This window comes from Ovis aries, chromosome 8 (genome assembly GCF_016772045.2).
Source record: "Ovis aries strain OAR_USU_Benz2616 breed Rambouillet chromosome 8, ARS-UI_Ramb_v3.0, whole genome shotgun sequence".
Taxonomy (NCBI): Eukaryota; Metazoa; Chordata; class Mammalia; order Artiodactyla; family Bovidae; genus Ovis; species Ovis aries.
Window position 1 is genome coordinate 68,948,387 of NC_056061.1, and position 22,440 is coordinate 68,970,826.

At 40.3% G+C, this 22,440-nt stretch overlaps 1 protein-coding gene across 22 annotated transcripts in view; it reads left to right on the plus strand.

Annotated features, from left to right (window-relative positions):
• UTRN (utrophin) overlaps positions 1–22,440 on the plus strand; it is a 555,518-nt gene that overhangs the window by 108,738 nt on the left and 424,340 nt on the right. For all 22 annotated transcript variants that reach the window (XM_060419779.1, XM_060419784.1, XM_060419780.1 and 19 more), the window contains 2 exons: positions 1,877–1,938; positions 21,876–21,968. In XM_060419779.1, the coding sequence (XP_060275762.1) occupies positions 1,877–1,938; positions 21,876–21,968 (155 nt within the window). The remainder of the gene's footprint in view (positions 1–1,876; positions 1,939–21,875; positions 21,969–22,440) is intronic.

Below are 22,440 nucleotides of genomic sequence, written 5' to 3' on the forward strand. Positions count from 1 at the left end.
TAGTGGAACAAGGTGTGTGTTTGTGTGTGTGTGTGTTCAGATAGTACCACAAGCTTTCTTCCAAATATTCCTTACATGGACAGTAGTGGAACAAGGGGTGTGTGTGTGTGTGTGTGTGTGTGTGTGTGTGTGTGTGCAGATAGTACCACAAGCTTTCTGTTTTATTCCAAATATTCCTTACACAGCTTGTAGAACAACTCAGAGACTGTTAACATGCTCCTTTGTAGGATTTATGCCAACATTGACTGTTGCTCATTTTAACAGATAATTGAGGAGCAATTGAAGAGGGTATGATTAGAAGTAACAGAAAGGGTACCATGGATATTTTTGTCTTGTTCACACATATACTATAATAATAATTACAACTAGAATAACAACAAAGAGCTCAATGCCAGCTCTTTGCCAAGTATTTCCACTTGTATCCACCAGCCCTCACAGTGCCTTGTAAGTGTTATTAACTCCCATTTTACATGACTTCCTTATACCTAACTAGATCACTTTGCCCATCTTCAAGAGGTTCAGGGTCCTTTAGATTTTTTAAGGTCAATTTTTATTTGTTTGACCTGGAAAATGAATTTGCAATTCAAGCCAACATTAGTCATTTAAAAAAAAAAAACAAAAACAAACTCCTGTGGTTTCTCCGCTTGTAAAATGTGTAGATTCCCTTTTTTTTTTTTTTAGGGAGGTGGTTTATTTTCAATTGGAGGATAATTGCTTTACAATATTGTGTTGGTTTCTGCCATGTAGTGACATGAATCAGCCATAGGTATATGTGTGTCCCCTCCCTCTTAAACCCCCTTCCCATCTCCCATCCCCTCCCACCCCTCTAGGTTGTCACAGAGCATAGGGTTTGAGCTCCCTGTGTTGTATAGTAAATTCCCACTGGCTCTCTGTTTTTCATATGGTAATGTACATGTTTTAATGCTACTCTCTCACTCAGTTCTTCCTACCCTGTGTCCACAAGTCTGTTCTCTCTGTCTGCATCTCCACTGCTGCCCTGCAGATAGGTTCATCAGTACCATTTTTCTAGATTCCATATATATGTGTTAATTTATGATATTTGTCTTTCTCTTTCTGACTTACTTCACTCCATCTAATAGGCTCTAAGTTCATCCACCTCATTAGAACTAACTCAGTTGCGTTCCTTTTTATGGCTGAGTAATATTCCGCTGTGTATATATACCACAACTTTTTAATCCCTTCATCTGTCTGTGGACATCTAGGTTGCTTCCATGTCCTAGCTATTGTAAATAGTGCTACAATGAACACTGAGGTACAGGTACCTTTTTCAGTTATGGTTTCCTCAGGGTATGTGCCCAATGGGGGGTGTAGATTGCTTTCAAAGATAAGACTGACGGATTACACAATTAGCTATAAACTTTATAGTAGTTTTTGTTCTATAGGAATTGTATGAGAAGGGGGGGGAATCATGAGTTTCTTAGTTTTTTTGAAAAAAGAACTTCCATTTTTTTGTCTTGAACATGCTATAACATTTTTGGCATGCTGAAACTGTATTTAAACAAAATGCAACAGAAAGTCTATGTGTACATGTATATAATACTTTGAAAGCAAGGTCTTGATTCTTTTCTCATGAACATGGATTTAAGGGTTGGTGGCGATATGCTGAGATGTGGGGTGAGAAAGCCAGCTTCTCTGGAAAGGTGCCTGGGCCTCCCTCTGCTATGGATGTTTGTTAGCAGACTCCATACATATCGAATCCATCAGTCATCCCTTCATTAACTATGGATCATTGTGCTTCAGGAATTCTACTAATAGACAATGTAAAACTCTCCAGGATGGAGATAATCTTATTTAGCACCTGAGTAAAACTATAAACTCTAATATTTTCCCTTCTCTCTCCTTTTCCCTCCCACAGATGAACACAATGATGTACAGAAGAAAACCTTTACCAAATGGATAAATGCTCGATTTTCAAAGGTAATGGAGACTTTCAAAAACTTTGATGATTTGAATGCCTCATTCTGGTTGATAGAGTTTTGTTGGAGGTGCAGTGAATTTTCCCTAGGAAATGTGACCTAACAGAAATCTTCTGAGTATGCAGATACATTTATTTTTCCTTTACTCTCTATAATAAGTTTAAATGGAAATTCTGGTATAAAAAGTTCATGGTATAAACATTCATGGTAAAAAGCTCTGTATTTTTATCTAACATTCTGTAGGGGCTTCCCAGGTGGCTTAGCAGTAAAGAATCTCCTTTCTAGTGCAGCAGATGCAAGAGACACGGGTTCAATCCCTGGGTCGGGAAGATACTCTGAGGAAGAAAATGGCAACCCACTCCAGCATTCATTCTTGCCTGGAGAATCCCATGGACAGAGGAGGCTGGCGGGCTGCAGTCCATGGGGTTGCAAAAGAGCCGGACACAATTTAGTGACTAAAAAAATAACAGCATTCTCTAGATATGAAGCTGCTAGCTTGCTGCTTTGGATTCTGTGGCTTCTTGGTGCATTTAGGAAATAATATCTCTTAGGGGAATTTTTGTGCTTACTTAGCTAAAAAGATGATGGTTTCATTTTTGCCTGGTTAAAATCAATTTGCCATCATTCAGGTAGCCTTTTCTACCTTGTGTAGTGTTTGGGGATTGTCATACTGATAGGTCTGGCTAATAATGTTTACTGCCCTGTGGTTCTTTTCTTTTGAACTTCCTGATTTATTTCCCCCAAATCTGTTCTTTCTCAGCATTTCTAACCACTTGGATCATAATCAAGTTTTGATTAATATTTTTTAGGAGCAAGAATGCTGAAGAGAGAAATTGATATTACTCTTTTTAAACTAGTTCTAATATAATTATTCATTGGTCATTTGAGTTGGAATTTTGTCTTCTAAATCTGAGATGGGAGAAGAATTTTCAGATTTTTTGATTATGCTGCTGCTGCTAAGTAGCTTCAGTCGTGTCTGACTCTGTGCGACCCCATAGACAGCAGCCCACCATTCCTCTGTCCCTGGGATTCTCCAGGCAAGAACACTGGAGTAGGTTGCCATTTCCTTCTCCAATGCATGAAAGTGAAAAGTGAAAGTGAAGTCGCTCAGTCGTGCCCGACTTGTAGCGACCCCACGGACTGCAGCCTACCAGGTTCCTCCATCCATGGGATTTTCTAGGCAAGAGTACTGGAGTGGGGTGCCATTGCCTTCTCCAGTTTTGATTATAGGACTATGCAAAAAGCTAAAGGCATCTCAGAGAAACCCTGTTTTGGGGTTTTTAATTTTAAAATTTCTTATTTTTCCACTTGAGAATGTTGCAAAGGTCAGAAAAATAAACATTGGCATTTCTTTGAGGCAAAATCAGAATGTTTTAAGATTACTTTGAGTTGCAGTGCAGTTTAAAAGTTGTTCCACGTCCCACTATTTACAGTTCATTATTTGATTGCAGTATATTTTTAGGTTTTCCAAGTTTTTGTTGAGGAATATTTTGTCTTGCTTCTGAGAATGTAAGGAATGTGAAAACCGCCTGACTTTGATAGAGGGTCAAGGAAGAGAATTACTCCATAATTGGTGGTTTTGTGTGTAGGATTACTCTGAAGCAGACAGAGGTGATTTTTGGTAAAATTTTATTTGTTTTGTTCAAGAGGTACAGTTAACGTCTGGGTGCTTTGGATTCAACATTATTCAAAACTTTTGAAGTAATCGTCTTCATGTGGACCAGATTCTGAGCAACATGGTTTTAGGAAGGAAGAGTCTATACAGGAGATATTTTATCCCAAGGGCCTCATGAGTGCTCAGTTGTGTGAGATTCTCTATTTTGACGATTACTGAGGTTAATATGGTCCTTTTCTAGACAGTACAAGTTAGCAGACCTCATTTTTAGCAGCTTGAGTCATTGTGGAAGAATCACCTTAGAGCTGATTTTGAAGATTGATGTGAAAACTTTGTAGTGTTGATAGGCTTGCATTTAAGTAACATTTGAAACCAGGTGAATTACTTTGTTCCTGTTTGTGAGACTAGAGAGACCTAGATAGTACTGTAGGACACAAAAAGAGAAGTAGAGTAAAGATGACAGTTGAGCAAGAATAACTGAAAATGTTGAAGCTTATCATTATTGGCATGAATCTGACCCAGACAAGACATTCCCTTAACAGCACATGATAGATCATTGAACTGGGGCATCACCCGGCAGACCCACGTCCTTTCCAGGTCCGTAGCCATTGCTGATACATGTCAGGTTAGACCCTTGAACCCAGTGCTGCCCAAGTACTCCACTCTGAGCTTTAAAAATATTCTCACTTCTGTTATTGTCCTGGAACTTCTTCTTCCCTGGATGGTTCTCAGTATTTACTGATCATGTGGGTCATATACCCTACCGAATTCTTTAAAGAAGTAACTCAGTATTTATCATGGGTCACTGATATCTTTGGGTGTCCCTGGTGGCTTAGACAGTAAAGAATCCTCCTGTAATGCTGGAGACCTGGGTTTGATCCCTGAGTCGGGAAGATCCCCTGGAGGAGGGCATGGCAACCCACTCTAGTATTCTTGCCTGGAGAATCCCATGGACAGAGGAGCCTGGTGGGCTACCGTCCATGGGGTTACAAAGAGTTGGATATGACTGAGCAACTAAGCACAACACAGCATTGATATCTTTAAAAAGATCTGAACACAAAGTCCAGTAGTACTAGAATAGTTTATTTAGTGAACTTGATATTTACATGTATACATTTATAATGTATTAAATGAAGACTTTAAGTCCCATGTAAATTCTTTGCCCCAGGAAGCTTGTAATTATTAGCAAGACAATGAAATGATTAAGTAACATTATCAGTTACAGTAAAAGGTCCAGTTATGTAGACTGACATGGAAGCTAAAAGCTTATTATTGTTTTGAAGAACAATTTTTATCAAGACCACTATTAGGGTTTTTTTTTTTTTTTTCAAGAACAGGTTTTTTTATTTTTATTTTTTATTATGGCTACTATTAAAAGATTTTTTGGAGAAAAAAATATCAAAGTAGAGCTGCCCCTGGAAACATTTCCTTTCCGATTACTTCTGATAAGAAGTCAAAGTCTAGAGGGAAATCTGGAGGAGCCTGGAACACAGTTATCAAAGGATTTATGATTATTTCGATACAAAGAGGAGAGCTCATAACTGTCACACTAAATTCCAAGCACACTGTTTCCTTTCTTCTGGTTGTTTTAATTCTGTAAGTCGGGCCTCTTCCACACTGAGGATCAGAAAAGGGAATAAAAATTCTGAACTGGAAGATTTCCATAAACTCCCCACAGATTCTTGCTGAGTTTGGGATCGGGTTGTATTTGGGCATGGTGTATCCGGAGGTTCAGTTCAGTTCAGTTCAGTTCAGTTGCTTAGTTGTGTCTGACTCTTTACGACGCCATGAATTGCAGCTTGCCAGGCCTCCCTGTCCATCACCAGCTCCCGGAGTTCGCTCAAACTCACGTCCATCAGGTCGGTGATACCATCCAGCCATCTCGTCCTCTGTCGTCCCCTTCTCCTCCTGCCCCCAATCCCTCTCAGCATCAGAGTTTTTTCCAATGAGTCAACTCTTCGCATGAGGTGGCCAAAGTACTGGAGTTTCAGCTTCAGCATCATTCCTTCCAAAGAAATCCCAGGGCTGATCTCCTTCAGAATGGACTGGTTGGATCTCCTTGCAGTCCAAGGGACTCTCAAGAGTCTTCTCCAACACCACAGTTCAAAAGCATCAATTCTTTGGCGCTCAGCTTTCTTCACAGTCCAACTGTCACATCCATACATGCCTGGAAAAACCATAGCCTTGACTAGACGGACCTTTGTTGGCAAAGAGTGTCTCTGCTTTTGAATATGCCATCTGCTGCTAAGTCACTTCAGTCATGTCTGACTATGCGACCCCATAGATGGCAACTCGTCAGGCTCCCCCGTCCCTGGGATTCTCCAGGCAAGAACTCTGGAGTGGGTTGCCATTTCCTTCTCCAGTGCATGAAAGTGAAAAGTGAAAGTGAAGTCTCTCAGTCGTGTCCGACTCTTAGCAACCCCATGGACTGCAGCCTACCAGGCTCCTCCATCCATGGGATTTTCCAGGCAAGAGTACTGGAGTTGGGTGCCATTGCCTTCTCCCAATATGCCATCTAGGTTGGTCATAACTTTCCTTCCAAGGAGTAAGTGTCTTTTAATTTCATGGCTGCAATCACCATCTGCAGTGATTTTGGAGCCCCCCAAAATAAAGCCTGACACTGTTTCCACTGTTTCCCCATCTAGTGATGGGACCAGATGCCATGATCTTAGTTTTCTGAATGTTGAGGTTTAAGCCAACTTTTCCACTCTCCTCTTTAAAGAGGTTAGCAAGAGAAAAAATGGTACTATTGAAGGGAATGGATTTTATTTCATTTCTTTTTTATCCATGTCCTTTGGTATGTTGTGGTGACTTTAAAATGTAATTATTGATCGAGTCTACTTTTTCCATGCAATGTGAGTCTCTCTACAGAGTAGTACTGTCCTTGTGCTGAGAAATCCAAGTAGACCCTATGGCCTCTTCTGCCATTTAGAAATTTGTTTTAAATTCCTTCCCTGGACATCTCCTTCTTGAACACCCCCCCACACCAACCAAATTCTCAAATGCCAAATTTTGTTGATTCTAGTACCATATACATTCAACATTGTTCATTTTTCTCCATCTTTCCTGACACTGACACCCCCTTTTGCCAAGTCATTTTTATCTGAGTTAAGAATAATTAAATGCCTTTTTGGTGGGCAGAAAATCTGTGGGAATCCTGTCAGCTCAGCCATATGAGGTATCTGCCTTACATCATCTTTGAGCTACTGTACAACTCAGTGAGTTGTAGAAAATGGTTAGTAATGGAAGTGATTCTTATCCATAAAAATGCAGAGTGGCTGGAATGCAATTGATTATTTCCCCTTGGGTAGACTAGGTTTTACATCTGTTGTCAATTTATTTCAACTTTCCTTTGTTGCATTTAACATGTGGTTTAAAAATTTTTTCTTTGAACCAGTTGTAATACCTTACTGGTTTCCTGATTGCTTACTGAGTTAAAGCCTTTAATGTACTTTAATAATACATTTGTTTGAGAATCATGACTTAACTATTTGGGGAATTTATCCTTGAATATGTGGGCCATTATCATAATCTACTACTAGGTTTTCCTTTCTATGGTTCACCTTATCCATCTCCTTCCTTCTAGTTTCTACAGAATAGCTGGAGTGTATCTTAAAGTGTAAGCCTAAATACCTCTTTCTCTTCAGTAAAATCTTTCAATGGCTGTCTATTTGTTCTTATTTGGCTTTTAAGAACCTAAGAAGTTGCCCCTGCAATCTACTCTAATTTCACATTACTCTAGCTCATTATACTCTGGCCACTGAAGTGGACCTTCTCATGGCTTTAGCACGTTCTCCTTCCTCCATTTTTTTTTTAGGCAGCTGCTACTCTTTTTTCTTGCCTGAGCTTAAATGTCACTTTCCCAAGGACACTTTTTCTGAGCTCCCAGACTTGGGCAGATATGCTCTGTATGCTAAAGTGTTAACCTTTGAAGCACTTACTATAATTGTCTTTTAACTAATTGCATCTCAAAATACTTGTCTTCCCTTTTCTAGACAGTGGTATGTTCCATGGGTGCAGGGACTGTCTATTTTATTAACTGGCACAACCTCTAGCATTTAGTAAGCATTCAGTGAGTGTCTGTACGCTTAATAAATAAATGAATGGCAGTGACAGAAACATACATTTAAATGCCTAACAGTATATACGTCCAAAAACCAGGTGAAAGTGGTTGTCTTGGAAATAGATGGAGTAGAGTGTGGAATTGAGTGCAGAATGGCATAAATTGCTTTATTTCATGGAAGCAAACATTAAGGTTTTGCTGCATTTATCCACAAATCCAACCATGCAAAGTTTCCACATTTACCTGGTGTCTTGGAGATGTGCTGGAAAGATTGTTAAATCATCATTTGGATTTAATATGTATGATTCTCTTATTTATGGGAGAGGCTTCTTCAAATAGGATGTGCCTACTGAGTTCACAGTGATTAAAAATGAACTTTAAAACTTAAAATCTGCTCAATTCATTCTTCTCTAAGGGGTTTGGTTAAGAGTTTGAGAATACTGTATAATACTTGCATAGCTAAGACAGCATTTACTATACATATATATTCTTTTCGCTGCAAGTCCATGTCACAGAATACATGCCACTTTGGAGTCTGGTTATCCTGAGAAGTCACACAGTGTAGAATAATTTAGGATTATTGGGTTTGAGAAGTTATGGAAAGCATAGGAAAAAATGATTATCTAGAAGAGTTGAGAATTTGGAAATTAAATACTTATTCCTGGGTATTCTGCTCATTTATTTATGACCTCGAGCAAATTATTAGCCAGTTTTTTTTTTTTTTTTTTTTTTTTGGCCAGGTCACTTGGTTTTTACTCCTTTAGTTATAAAACACACTGGAGCATAATTACTTGCCTCATATTGCCAAGAAATATTGAGGCATTATTGTGAAACTTTATAGGAGATTATCATTACCTAGGAATGCTAAATTAAAACTCTATCAGGGACCCTTCCAATTTGTGGTACCCCTGATCTGTGCTGTACATATATTTTAAAGCAAAAATGGAAAAAGGCATTGGCTCATTAAGCCCACTTTATTCCATGGTCTGGTGGGTGAAGTTTGAGTGTTTTGTTCACTCTGATTTTAAGAGGCTCGTTTATTAGTGGATTCTTCTCCGAAGGGAGACAGCGAAGGCCTCACTCTTTCAGTGTTTAGAAATTTGTTCTGACTTTAAGCCTGCATTTTCTTTGGCTGAATTTCAGAACTGCTCATCTGTCAGAGCAGAGATGTACAAATTGCAGAAGCTCTTTTATCAGTTTGGTGAGGCATTTCTCAAAAGAAGTTTAAAGAATAAAGGTTAGGTAGAGAATAGGCCCACTTAAAAATGCTGAACTTCAGTTTGGGCAGATTTCTGCTTTTCCTTTTTCGAAGACAAAGATGAGCCAAGTTTTCATTTCGTTACTATTCCAAACTTGAACTTCAAATGTATAGAACATCAGAAAGGAAATCTGTGAAGCATTTTTAAACCATTTCAATGTGAAGAGCTTTTCCAGTATGTTCCCTTTGGAGACAGTGGGACATTGCTTTGTGTCCTGTTGTTTGCAACTCTGTTCACACTGGATGTGGTGGGTCACAAAAATAGGAGTGGGAAAGGATGTGTAGGAGAGTGCAACAAAAGCTGCCTCTATGTGCTTGGTCCCCTTCTTAGTGTCATGAGGGAGACTGTACAGGCTTCCTTGTTTGATCATAAAAAACATCTGTAGTAGAGATTTGAGTTGGAGTTACACACTGAGTTTACTATTGACTTATTTTCATGAATATGTGTATGGTGGCCAGCTAATTGTTTTAGGGGGCCGTAAACATTCACGTGGTTCCTTAAGTTTCAATTTATGTCTATTCACCAGTACCTATAAAGCAAACAGTACAGTGCATTTCATATTCCTAAACAGCTTCCTGACATGTTTTAGCTATATTATGGAAATATTTGTTTTTTGTTGTTATTGTTTTCATTCAGTTTGATTGGTTTGGTTCCAAACATACTTGAAAACATGACCTTCACTTAGTTACTGTGGTTAAGTTAAAATATATATATATATATAAAACATTATTTAACATGCTGTGTTCATACATATTGAGGATTTAATAAATAATTTTGATTGAGGCTATTAGTATTGATACTTTGGAATTGTGGTGTTGGAGAAAACTCTTGAGAGTCCCTTGGGCGGCAAGGAGATCAAACCAGTCAATTCTAAAGGAAACCAACCCTGAATATTCATTGGAAGGGCAATTGCTGAAACTGAAGCTCCAGTACTTTGGCCACCCGATGCGAAGAGCTGACTCGTGGGAAAAGATCCTAATGCTGGTAAAGACTGAAGGCCAAAGAAGTGGGCAGCAGAGGATGAGATGGTTAAATAAAGCATCACTGATTCAATGGACATGAATTTGAGCAAACTCTGGGAGATGGTGGATGACTGGATGACAGAGGAGCCTGGTGTGCTGCAGTCCACGGCACTGCAAAGAGTCGGACATGACTTAGCGACTGAACTTTAGTATTGCTAATCGTTAAACAGGTTTGGAAATTTGGTAGTGCATGCTAAGCCTTTGTCATTGATAATCAATTTTGGGATTGATCTGCTGATAGAAAATGGCTTTTTCACCTTCACCTAGAGAGAGGAGACAGAGCCACCTACCTTGTGCTTTTGCATTCAGCCCATGTAACCCTACCATCTCCATCTTAAGAGATGGGCTCTGATTGGCACATTGTGGGCCAGTGAGTTATAAACAGAGGATTCTTAAAGAGATGGTGGTTTTAGGGAAAAGAAGCTCTTTCTGTTAAAGAGGACTAGGAGATCTAGGAACCGTTTTCAACTGTTCTTGCCCTAGGAAGCTTTTGGCTCCAGTGGCTGCTGGTAGTCACTCTTGAACTATGACCAGTCCTGGTGGGAGTCAGACTGGGTGGGAAGTAGAGGGAGCTGACACTGCTATTTTTATTTTTATAATTCGTTGGGGAAATAAAAAAAATCCTGTCAACTACAAGATCTCTATTCATCATAGAATACAGAGAAAACACGATTTATTATTGAATGTTTGTGTCAGATGAGGTGCACACAGACAATTGGTAAAAGACCAGAAATCTGGACAGAATTTCATACAAACACACAATACAGTAGAACAAAGAACAGTAAGTGTGTTTCTCCTGGAAAGACAAACGGATGCTCCTTGTGCTGGTCTCCTGTCAATCTCCTGACAGACTTCTGAGATGATTTTGAAGTCTTTGTTATTTTGCACTGGAAAATTGAGGATGGATTTATCAAATTCCTGACCCCCAAATTAGGCCTGTTATGTCTTTAAGGAGAGACCTTAAGGAGAAGGAAGGGGCAGGGTGACTGCCTCTCCTTTATTAAACAAAAGAAATCTTTTCTTTACCTTTACATTACCACTATCAAAGCCCTGACTGATGCCTTGCCCTTTTCCATGGAAGGCTGTCTGTTGAGGCAGCCAGGGATTCTGTTGAGGCAGCCACTGGATTCTGCAGCCATTTCCACTGCTTTGCTAGTTGAGCATATACGGAATGAGCTGTATTATTTATTGATACAACAGACCTCACCTGGTTATTTGTTCATGGAGTGTGCAAGTGGCCTTGCCCATGGCTGCTGCGCGTGGGAGCCTTTTGCTCTTCAGTGGCTAAGTCAGGTCTGACTCTTTGTGACCCCATGGACTGCAGCATGCTAGGCTTCCCTGTCCTTCACCATCACCTGGAGTTTGCTCAAACTCAGGTCTGTTGAGTCAGTGATGCCATCCGACCATCTCATCTTCTGTTGTCCCCTCCTTCTGCCTTCAATCTTTCCCAGCATCGGGTCTTTTGCAGTGAGTCAGCTCTTCACATCAGGTGGCCAAAGTATTGGAACTTCAGCTACAGCATCAGTCCTTCCGGTGAATGTTCAGGATTGATTTCTTTTAGGATTGTGTTCCTTTTCATCCCAGTTTTCTCAGTATCATCTCAGTTACTTTTGTTTTTACTGAAAGTGTTAGTTGCTTGGTCCTATCCGTGAACTGTAGACTGCCATGCTCCTCTGTCCATGGGATTCTCCAGGCAAGAATACTGGATTGGGTAGCCATTGCCTTCGCCAGGGGATCTTCCTGACACAGGGATCGAACCCTGGTCTCGATCAAGCTTCTAACCTGTATTGAAGGCAGGTTCTTTACCTTCTGAGCCACTTTCTGTTACATATTGTATGGCCTTTTAAGATAATTAAGTGATTTTTATTGGAGTGTAATTGCTGTACAATGTCGTGTTAGTTTCTGCTGTGCCAAGAAGTGAATCTGCTATAGGTATAGATACATTCCCTCCCTTTTGGACCTCCTCACCCTGCATCCCACCCATCTAGGTCATCACAGAGCACCCAGCTGAGTTCCCTGTGCTATATGGCAGCTTCTCCCTAGCTGTCTATTTTGCTCATGGTAGTGCCTGGAATATCCCATGGACGGAGGGGCCTGGTGGGCTGCAGTCCATGGGGTTGCTAGGAGTCGGACACGACTGAGCGACTTTACTTTCACTTTTCACTTTCATGCATTGGAGAAGGAAATGGCAACCCACTCCAGTGTTCTTGCCTAGAGAATCCCAGGGATGGGGGAGCCTGGTAGGCTGCAGTCCATGGGGTTGCGAAGAGTCGGACATGACTGACCGACTTTACTTTCACTTTTCTCTTTCATGCACTGGAGAAGGAAATGGCAACCCACTCCAGTGTTCTTGCCTGGAGAATCCCAGGGACGGGGGAGCGTGGTGGGCTGCCGTCTATGGGGTCACACAGAGTCGGACACGACTGAAGCGACTTAGTAGTAGTAGTGTATATATGTCAATCCCAATCTCCCAGTTCACCCTGTCCCCCTTGTCCTGCTTGTGTCCACGTGTTTGTTCTCTATGTCTGTGTCTCTGTTCCTGCCCTGCACAATAGTTTCATCTGTACCATTTTTCTAGATCCCATATGTATGCATTAATATATGGCATTTGTTTTTCTTTTTCTGACTTCACTCTGTATTACTTTTGATTTTTTGAAAGATATTATTGGATTTAACTTGTATTTTACGGTATTCTATAATTTCTAAGGCAAATGAACCTTCATTACTCTGACTCCTTTGTGAGCACAGCAACTATCACTGCTTTGTAGCTACTGTGACGTGAGTTGGATTGCCTGAGCCATGTGCTTCTCCAGACTCTCTCTCCTTCCTTTTCCTCTTGCCCTCCCTTCTTCCAAACAAGCTTCTAAATGGAATCTTGTCTAGCTCGTAAGGACTTGTGCTGACCACCACGAATTCTTAAAGAGGCTGGCCGAGAGCCACACACTCACTCACTCTTTAAGTGACTGTGGCACATTTTGCCGGCTTTCCTTTGTCAAGGTGCTTACTGACCTGCTTGGCATTTTATTGCTCTTGTTTTGCTTTTCAGTTGAAAGCAGTGCAGCTTTCGCTCTTTTGCCGTGGACTGAATCATAAAGTAGGCACTGAAGATTATGCACTCTTCATTTCATCCATTAAGCTGTATGCTTTATAATTATTGTGAACCTAATTTCATCAGTTTGTTTAATTTTTCCTAGAGATCAATTCAGTCAGTTTAGTCGCTCAGTTGTGTCCAACTCTTTGCGATCCCACGGACTCAGGCACGCCAGGCTTCCCTGTTCTTCACTATCTCCTGAAGTTTGCGCCAACTTATGTCATTGAGTTGGTGATGCCATCCAACCATCTCATCCTCTGTCACCCTCTTCTCCTCCTGCTTTCAATCTTTCTCAGCATCAAGGTCTTTTCCAACAAGTCAGTTTTTCACATCAGGTGGCCAAAGTATTGGAGCTTCAGCTTCAGCATCAGTCCTTCCAATGAATAATCAGGACTGATTTCCTTTAGGATGGACTGGTTGGATCTCCTTGCAGTCCATGGGACTCTCAGGAGTCTTCTCCAACACCACAGTTCAAAAGCATCAATTCTTCGGCACTCAGCTTTCTTTACAAGTCCAACTCTCACATCCATACATGACTACTGGAAAAACCATAGCTTTGATCAGATGGACCTTTGATGAAGTGACATTGTTCAGTCATGTCTGACTCTTTTGCAACCCCGTGGACTATAGCCTGCCAGGTTCCTCCATCCATGGGATTTTCCAGGCAAGAGTACTGGAGTAGGTTGCTGTTCCTTTCTCCAGGGCATCTTCCAAACCCAGGAATTGAACCTGAGTCTCCCACATTGCAGGCAGACACTTTACCATTTGAGCCACCAGGCAAGCCCCTTTGATACCACTTTTTAAATGGTTTGGGCTTCCCTGATAGCTTAGCTGGTAAAGAATCCACCTGCAATGTGGGAGACCTGGTTTTGATCCCTGGGTTGGAAAGATTTTCTGGAGAAGGGAAAGTCTACCCACTCCAGTATTCTGGCCTGCAGAATTCCATGGACTGTATAGTCTATGGAGTCACAAAGAGTTGGACATGGCTGAGTGACTTTCACTTCCCCTCACTTTTTAAAGTGTATATTTCTTTTATACAGTAATAGACATTACAAAAATTAGATGGTAGAGTAAATCCAAAGAGACTTTTTAAAACCACTCTTAATTCTGCCATCAAGAGAAAAAGTACATTTTTGTTGTAAAATAGTTAAAAGAAATCCTTTTACATATACACATAATTAACCAAAATGATGTTGTACGTGGTGCTCACTGATTCATTATTGATTTTTAAGAAAAAAAAAAAAAGGATTACAAGAGGTACATTTTTATTAGTGCTGAGATTTGGGATTCATAAATTAAAGATTCTTTTTTAAAATATTAAAAGATGTATTAAAGTAAATCGTTCACTTCTTTTTGAGTTTTTAAAGTAACTCCTTGCAAAAAAAATCACTCAGAAGAAAAGAGAGAAAGAGACTATTCAACTTACCATATGTTATCAGATGCTGGAGCATCATTTTAAAATTGATTGGGGCATCAGACTGACCTGAGAAGAATGCAAAAAATACGATGGCATGTACACTATATGGGCTTCCCAGGTGACTAGTGGTAAAGAATCCACCTGCCAGTGCAGGAGACATGAGAGACTCAGGTTCGATCCCTGATTTGGGAGGATCCTCTAGAGTAGGAAATGGCACCTCATTCTAGTATTCTTGACTGAGATAACCCCATGGACAGAAGAGCCTGGTGGGCTGTGTCCATGGGGTTGCAAAGAGTCAGACGTGACTGTGCACAGCACATATACACTATATACGTGTGTGTGTGTGAGAGTGTGTGTATGTGTGTGTGTATGCCATATCTATGGGGGCTTCCCAGGCGGCTCAGTGGTAAAGAATCTGCCTGCCAATGCAGGAGACACAAGAGACTTGGGTTGAGTTCCTGGGTCGAGATGGTTCCCTGGAGGAGGAAATGGCAACCTACTCCAGCATTCTTGTTTGGGAAATCCCATGGACAGAGGAGCCTAGTGGGGTACAGACCATGGGATTGCAGAAGATTTAGATACAGTTTAGCGACTAAACAACAAAAAAGGCTAAATGCTGCTCAAGGCTTATTTGTCTTTCAAATTCAGGATTATTCATGTGTACTATTTTGTGTTTATTGAAAAACTATGGAAACCCTCGCTTGTAAATGGGGAGGGTGACTTGAGTTTGGCATTTCTGCAGGGCCAGGCACAAAGGAGGTATTCACCAGATATTTGTCCAATTGAATTATTAAACTGTATTCTCTCTGTCAGAGAAATTTCTGCAAATAAGTCTCAGCAGAGAATTAGAAATCTAAATAAAAGTTTAACTGTTGGGCTGAATCAATTTTTATTTTTATTCAGCAATGACTTCTGACATTTCCAGCTGTTTCCCAGGGTGGATCCCATGTTTAGAGCCTGTGATTTGAAAGTACCAGAGATGCTTTAAAGCCATGAACTTGGAACAGAATTTTCATTTTTAGTTCATTTACATGTGGTCTATATCTTGTTTGCTGTCTTTGGGAAGTCATTAAATAAATATACCCTCTCCTTTTCTCCTCCCACCTCACCACTAATTAACTGTTTCCTTCCCTGTATGTCAGGACCCTGTGCTCTCTAAATTGTAATTTTAGTCGCAATGCAGTATGGACTTTGAGAACATGGGTTTGGAGTCAGACCTTGTGGTATCATTGCCTGGTTCTGCCTCTCATCTGTCATGTCACTTCTGTGTCTCAATTTTCTTACCTTAAAGTTCTATTTAAAGAAACAAAGAATGCGTTTAATCTATATTGATCTTTTAGAACATAACCAATACATAGTAAGTCATGCTATTATTATGTCTAAACTTTTCATGTTTCCACTGTCAGTTTTTGTATGGCCCATGAGCTAAGAATTGTTTTCACATTTTTAGGTGGTTGCAAAATCAAAAAAAGATCTCATGATGCATGGACAGTATATGAAGTTCAGATTTCAATATCCACAGATGAAGTTTGTTGAAACACAGACACCGTTCCCTTCAGCTTATCTGTGTAAATATTGCTTGTGCTGCTTTTACATCATGACAACAGGCTTGAGAAGTTTCAGTAGGGACCTCCTGGCCAGCAAACACTAAATGAAATACTATCTGAACCTTTACAAAAGGCATTTTCTGCCCTCTGTTGTAAGATGCAAATCACTGAATCACCATACTTACAGGCGTAACTTTACTAGTTGGTAGGTGGAAAGGGGTCATGGTTCTTTCCATCTGTATCTGGGACATTCCTAAATTGTGTTTTTTTCAGGAATATGCAGTATTTTGTAGTGATTGGCCATGGGTGTGGGGAGCGTGAATGTGTGTTTTATATGTAAGGTCTGAACCGCAGAACTTGTTTTGAATTTGTAAGAGCCCTGGTCCCTTCCTTCCCTCAGGTTGTATGGTAATTTAACATTTTGAGGAATGACAGAACAGTTTTCCACAGTGGCTGCGTCATTTTACATTGTTGCCAGCAAAGTACAGGGTTCCAGTATTTCACTTGCTCCCCAACACTTGTTATTTCTCTCCAGTCTTGTTATTTTCTATTGTTATTTCTATTCTTTTTAAATTAGCTATCTTAGATGTGAGGTGGTTTCTTATTGTGATTTTAATTTGCCTCTCTCTGATGGATGTTAAGTGTCTTTTCATGAAAGTGAAAATGAAGGTTGCTCGGTTGTGCCGGACTCTTGACTCTGTGACCCCAGAATTCTCCAGACCAGAATACAGGAGTGGGTAGCCTTTCCCTCCTCCAGGGGATCTTCCCAACCCAGGGACTGAACCCAGGTTTCCTGCATTGCAGGTGATTCGTTACCAGCTGAGCCACAAGGGAAGCCTAAGAACACTGGAGTGGGTAGCCTATCCCTTCTCCAGTGGGTCTTCCTGACTCAGGAATCAAACCAGGGTCTCCTGAGCTTAGTATAATCTATATTGCAGTGAAACCTAATTTAAGGGAGAAAATCTCCACTGAGGAGATCCATGGGCTGTATTTTCCTTCCTGCAGGTGTATGTGGTGCTTCTGAAGGTACCAGCTGGAAGTCACAGTGACCATGTCATCACTGGGAATGGGGTAGGGGAGTTAGGAGAATAGTGACATAGCACAAAGCATATTTCGTATGCATTGCCATCAGTATTTTCCTGAAATCTGGAAAATGAATAAAGCAGTTGAGTTGTTACTGTTGGATTTGTTTTGGTTTTTAAAACATATAAAGACATTGATTTACCTTATATGAGTGATTAGCTTCTGGAAGGACAGAACTAAGTCTCAGTTACCTTTGTTTCAAGAGAATGTTTCACAAGGAGTTTTCCTGAAGATGTGTTGCTCAGTGAACAAATGAATGAGCTGGACAAGAGAGAGGAAAAGGGTGTCTGATGAAGGAAAGTGAATGCTGCCCCTTGATGAATGCCTCCTGCTTTAACCACTGAGCAGCAGTGGAGCTTAAGGAAGAATCTACTGCGTTTGCTGCTGAGTTATGCTTGTCTCATGGTGCATACGTAAAGTGCAGGTGTGCTCTTGTAGAATCACGTTCATTGTTTTTGAATGGGATGTATCCGTACAGGTCACTGAATTGGTGAATTTGGGGCTTGGAAGATCTTTCCCTGTGAAGTGACACTAACATATACTCAAGGTCCGAATTTGCTTTTACATGCCTGCCTGAGATGAAGTGCTCATTTGTTTCACCCTTTCTTTCAGCTGTTGTTGACATTTATGGCACTTTTATGACAGTATAAAACATGAAGGTTATGCTTCTGATATGAATGATAATTCCAAACATTAATTGAACCTCTGTCATCATCAGATGAGTCAGTAGATGTAGAAAGGCCACTTTTCTAAAGTTACATGGCCGGTAAGAGGCTGGTCTACAATTAGGTTCTGAATGGGCATTCATAATTGCTTGTAATATGGACTAATACTCTTATTTATACATTTTTCAGTTTATGTGTTTGTTCTGTTTTTGGCTGCACTGGCTGTTTGTTGCGGTGCACGGGCTCTTCATTGTGGCCTGTGGACTTTCTCTAGTTGTGGTGCGAGGGCTTAGTTGCCCTGTGGCATGTGGGATCTTAGTTTCCTGACCTGAGATTGAGCAGCAAGTTAGAATGAACATGGACCCCTGCACTGGAAGGTGGATTCTTAACCCCTCGATCACCAGGGAAGTCCTTGACTAATATATTTACTATATTTTATTCTATGCTGGTCTGTGTTATTTTATTTCTTTTTTGGAAAATGGATAATGTAGTGGATTTAAGAATGGATAAATGCCACCCAGGGGCTTTCCTGGTGGCTCAATGGTAAAGAATCCACCTGTCATTATAGGAGCTGTGCATTCGATCCCTGGGTTGGGAAAGTCCCCTGGAGAAGGAAATGGCAACCCACTCCAGTATTCTTGCCCAGGAAATCCTATGGACAGAGGAGCCTGGTGGGCTATGGTCCATGGAGTTGCAAAGAGTTGAACATGACTTATTGACTAATCAGCAACAATCACAAATGCTGCCCAGACATTATTTAGCTGCCTGTGTCCTCAGTATTCTTAAGATCCTTTCTGTGCTTGGATATCTCTATTTGTTTCTTCCATGAACTTTACCTGTATCCTTGTCTGTTTGTTCTAAGACCAGTGTTGTTCACCTCTTCCTAAAAGGGAATCTGGATATTTGGTGGCTACTTTGCTTAAGTGTACTTGGGTGGGTTTTGAGAGGAGGAAGGTAGGGGTAGCAGATGATTGGGGCCGTCTCTGCTCTTTGCTTTTACTGACAGCAGGTAAGGAGTCTTAAAAAAAAATTTTTTTTTTCTTTTTTAAAATTTTGGCCACACCTTGAGGCATGTGGGATCCTAGTTTTTTTTGCCAGGGATCTAACCCATACCCCTGCATTGGAAACATGGAACGGTCCCAAGAAGTCTTTAATGTGCAGGAATCTTTCCTGCTCTGCCTCAGGGTATTGCCTCTGGATCTGGCCTCCTGCATCACGCAAATCTTTATATTATGTGATAGATGGAGATCATCTATGTGTTTCTGACATCATTGCTGCTAACACAGTGGTAGGTGGAAATAAAAACCAGCTTTGTTTCAGATATAAATACATGATAGTTTATTCTTTACCGATTCTGTGGTGAAGACTTTACCATACCTCCCTTCATTTAGAATATGTGAACTATGGAAAAGCCACCTGATAAAAACCATTGGTTGAATATATGTTATATGTAATCAAAATCATAAGAAATCAAGAGGAGAGGGAAAAAAGGGAAAATGCAAAGTTTAGGAAACTTCCCGCTTATCCATGTCAAGCTCAGTATAATTCTGTTTCATATGATTTCATGTTTTTTAAAGTGAAGAATAATGAAGATACAATAATTAATGGTTATAAAATATCTTTATTACTGATAAGAACTAAGACTGTTAATCTCTGGAGATTTCATGCTGGAAGAGAACAATTTGATTCAACATAATTATGAAACATTTATTATACTGTGCTTTATAACCTTTTCACCTAATATTAATTTTTTAATTTTTATAATAACCTGTGATTTAGAAGACAGTTAAGTTGGTGATTTAGGTTCACTACTTAGTTAATGGTCATATTGAGATTTTCCATGAGTAATTGTCCTGTTGCATACAACTGTGATGTCACACAGAGACAAGGTCTATCTGTGAATGAAGTTGGATTTTCTGGCATTAGACAATAGAATATATTCATCAGGGGAACTTCATGCTTCTCTGGTGGCTTGATGGTAAAGAATCTGCCTTCAGTGCAGGAGACCCAGCTTTGATCCCTCAGTTGGGAAGATCCCCAAGAATGGGAAATGACAACCCACTCCAGTATTCTTGCCTGGAAAATCCCATGGACAGAGGAGCCTAGTAGGCTACAGTCCATGGGGTTGCAAAGAGTCAAACACGACTGAGCAACTAACAACATCAGAAACAAAGAGTTTAGAAATTATGTAAGTTTTGTCATTTAAAATACAGGACTCATACTGAGTTTAGACACAGAGCCAAAAATATTCTAATCATTCAGAAGTTAGTAGCTAGAAATACAGACCAAGCACAGACCAAGCACCAGAGAGTGAATTGGAGAGCTGAAATTGATGACGACATGATGTGCTTCCATGAATGGAAATAGCGAAAGCCACGGTTATACTGTGAATGTCAAGTGTAGAGCTGGAAGAGGAATACGCTGTTCTCTTTGGTCTCTGCACCCAGGTGTTCTATGCTGACTTATATTTTTAACACCTCTTCCTTCTCAGGAATACATTGGACTCTTGAACAACATGGGGTATTATAGGTGCTGATGCTGCAGAATTGAAAACCCACAAATAATTTAATTAGCTCTCTCCTGTCCCAGTTCCATATCAGTGAATTCAACCAACCACGGATCATATAATATTGTAGTATTTCAGTTCAGTTCAGTCGCTCAGTCGTGTCCGACTCTTTGCAACCCCATGAATCGCAGCATGCCAGGCCTCCCTGTCCATCACCAACTTCTGGAGTTCACCCAAACTCATGTCCGTCGAGCCGTGATGCCATCCAGCCATCTCATCCTCTGTCGTTCCCCTCTCCTCCTGCCCCCAATCCTTTCCAGGATCATAGTCTTTTCCAATGAGTTAACTCTTCACATGAGGTGACCAAAGTGTTGGAGTTTCAGCCTCAGCATCAGTCCTTCCAATGAACACCCAGACCTGGTTTCCTTTAGGATGGACTGGTTGAATCTCAAGAGTCTTCTTCAGCACCACAGTTCAAAAGCATCAATTCTTCAGTGCTCAGCTTTCTTCACAGTCCAACTCTCACATCCATACATGACCACTGGAAAAACCATAGCCTTGACTAGACGGACCTTTGTTGGGAAAGTAATGTCTCTGCTTTTTAAAATGCTATCTAGGTTGGTCATAACTTTCCTTCCAAGGAGTAAGCGTCTTTTAATTTCATAGCTGCAATCACCATCTGCAGTGATTTTGGAACCCCCAAAAATAAAGTCTGACACTGTTTCCACTGTTTCCCCATCTATTTCCCATGAAGTGATGGGACCATTATGTCTACTACTGTGGGTAGGAATCCCTTAGAAGAAATGGAGTAGCCATCATGGTCAACAAAAGAGTCCGAAATGCAGTACTTGGATGCAATCTCAAAAATGACAGAATGATCTCTGTTTCCAAGGCAAACCATTCAATATCATGGTAATCCAAGCCTATGCCCCAACCAGTAATGCTGAAGAAGCTGAAGTTGAATGGTTCTATGAAGACCTACAAGACCTTTTAGAACTAACACCCAAAAAAGATGTCCTTTTTCATTATAGGGGACTGGAATGCAAAAGTAGGAAGTCAAGAAACACCTGGAGTAACAGGCAAATTTGGCCTTGGAATACGGAATGACGCAGGGCAAAGGCTAATAATAGAGTTTTGTCAAGAGAACGCACTGGTCATAGTGAACACCCTCTTCCAACAACACAAGAGAAGACTCTACACATGGACGTCACCAGATGGTCAACAGCGATATCAGATTGATTGCATTCTTTGCAGCCAATGATGGAGAAGCTCTATACAGTCAGCAAAAACAAGACCGGGAGCTGACTGTGGCTCAGATCATGAACTCCTTATTGCCAAATTGTAGTATCTGCTACTAAAAAAAAAAAAAAAAAAATCCACCTGTAAGTGGACCTGTAGGATTTAAACTGTGTTGTTCAATGGTCAACCACATTTATCATAGTCAAAGCATATTGACATTAACCACAGTTTTATTTACTCCTTTTCTAAGAAATAATGCAGTTTATATCTTTCAGCTTATAACATTTGTTATAGAATTCAAGGTTCTTTGTGCTTTTTTCCATACAAGGCAAATTTGTATTGTCTGCTGATCACCCAGGCTTGTAACTGAAAAAAAAATTGCAATTTATGTGTGAAATTTCTGCTGCTGATATTGTACTTTTCTTTTATAGAGTGGAAAACCACCCATCAGTGATATGTTCACAGACCTCAAGGATGGAAGGAAGCTATTGGATCTTCTAGAAGGCCTCACAGGAACCTCACTGGTGAGAGATGTTATCTTCTAGAACCAGTCTAATGGAGTATCTCTTATAGCTGATACTTGAAGACCCTCTGGGGGTCCTTACAATGTTAAAGCTGATATAGGAACATAAAAAAAGGGTTTTAATGAATTTTTTGATGGAGCTATATTTAGGCTTTATTGAGGACTCTATTTTTATCCAAAAAATTACTCTTTATTTTTATTGCTCTCAGGCAGTAGAGAATTACAAAGAAGGATGGATGTGTAAAGAAGGTATGATATTTTGAATAGTGGAAAGTAGAGACAAATATGTTTAATGTTATTTAACAAATGGTTAAAAAAAGTTATCAAAACTGATGACATCTATTTTTATTCAGATTTTCCGTATTCTCTTCATGTTTGTTTCATCGTCAAATCCAACTCTATTACTTTAGGTGCACAGTACCTAATACTCACACAGAAGTAAGTTTGCCAATGAAGAGGATGCATTTTATGGG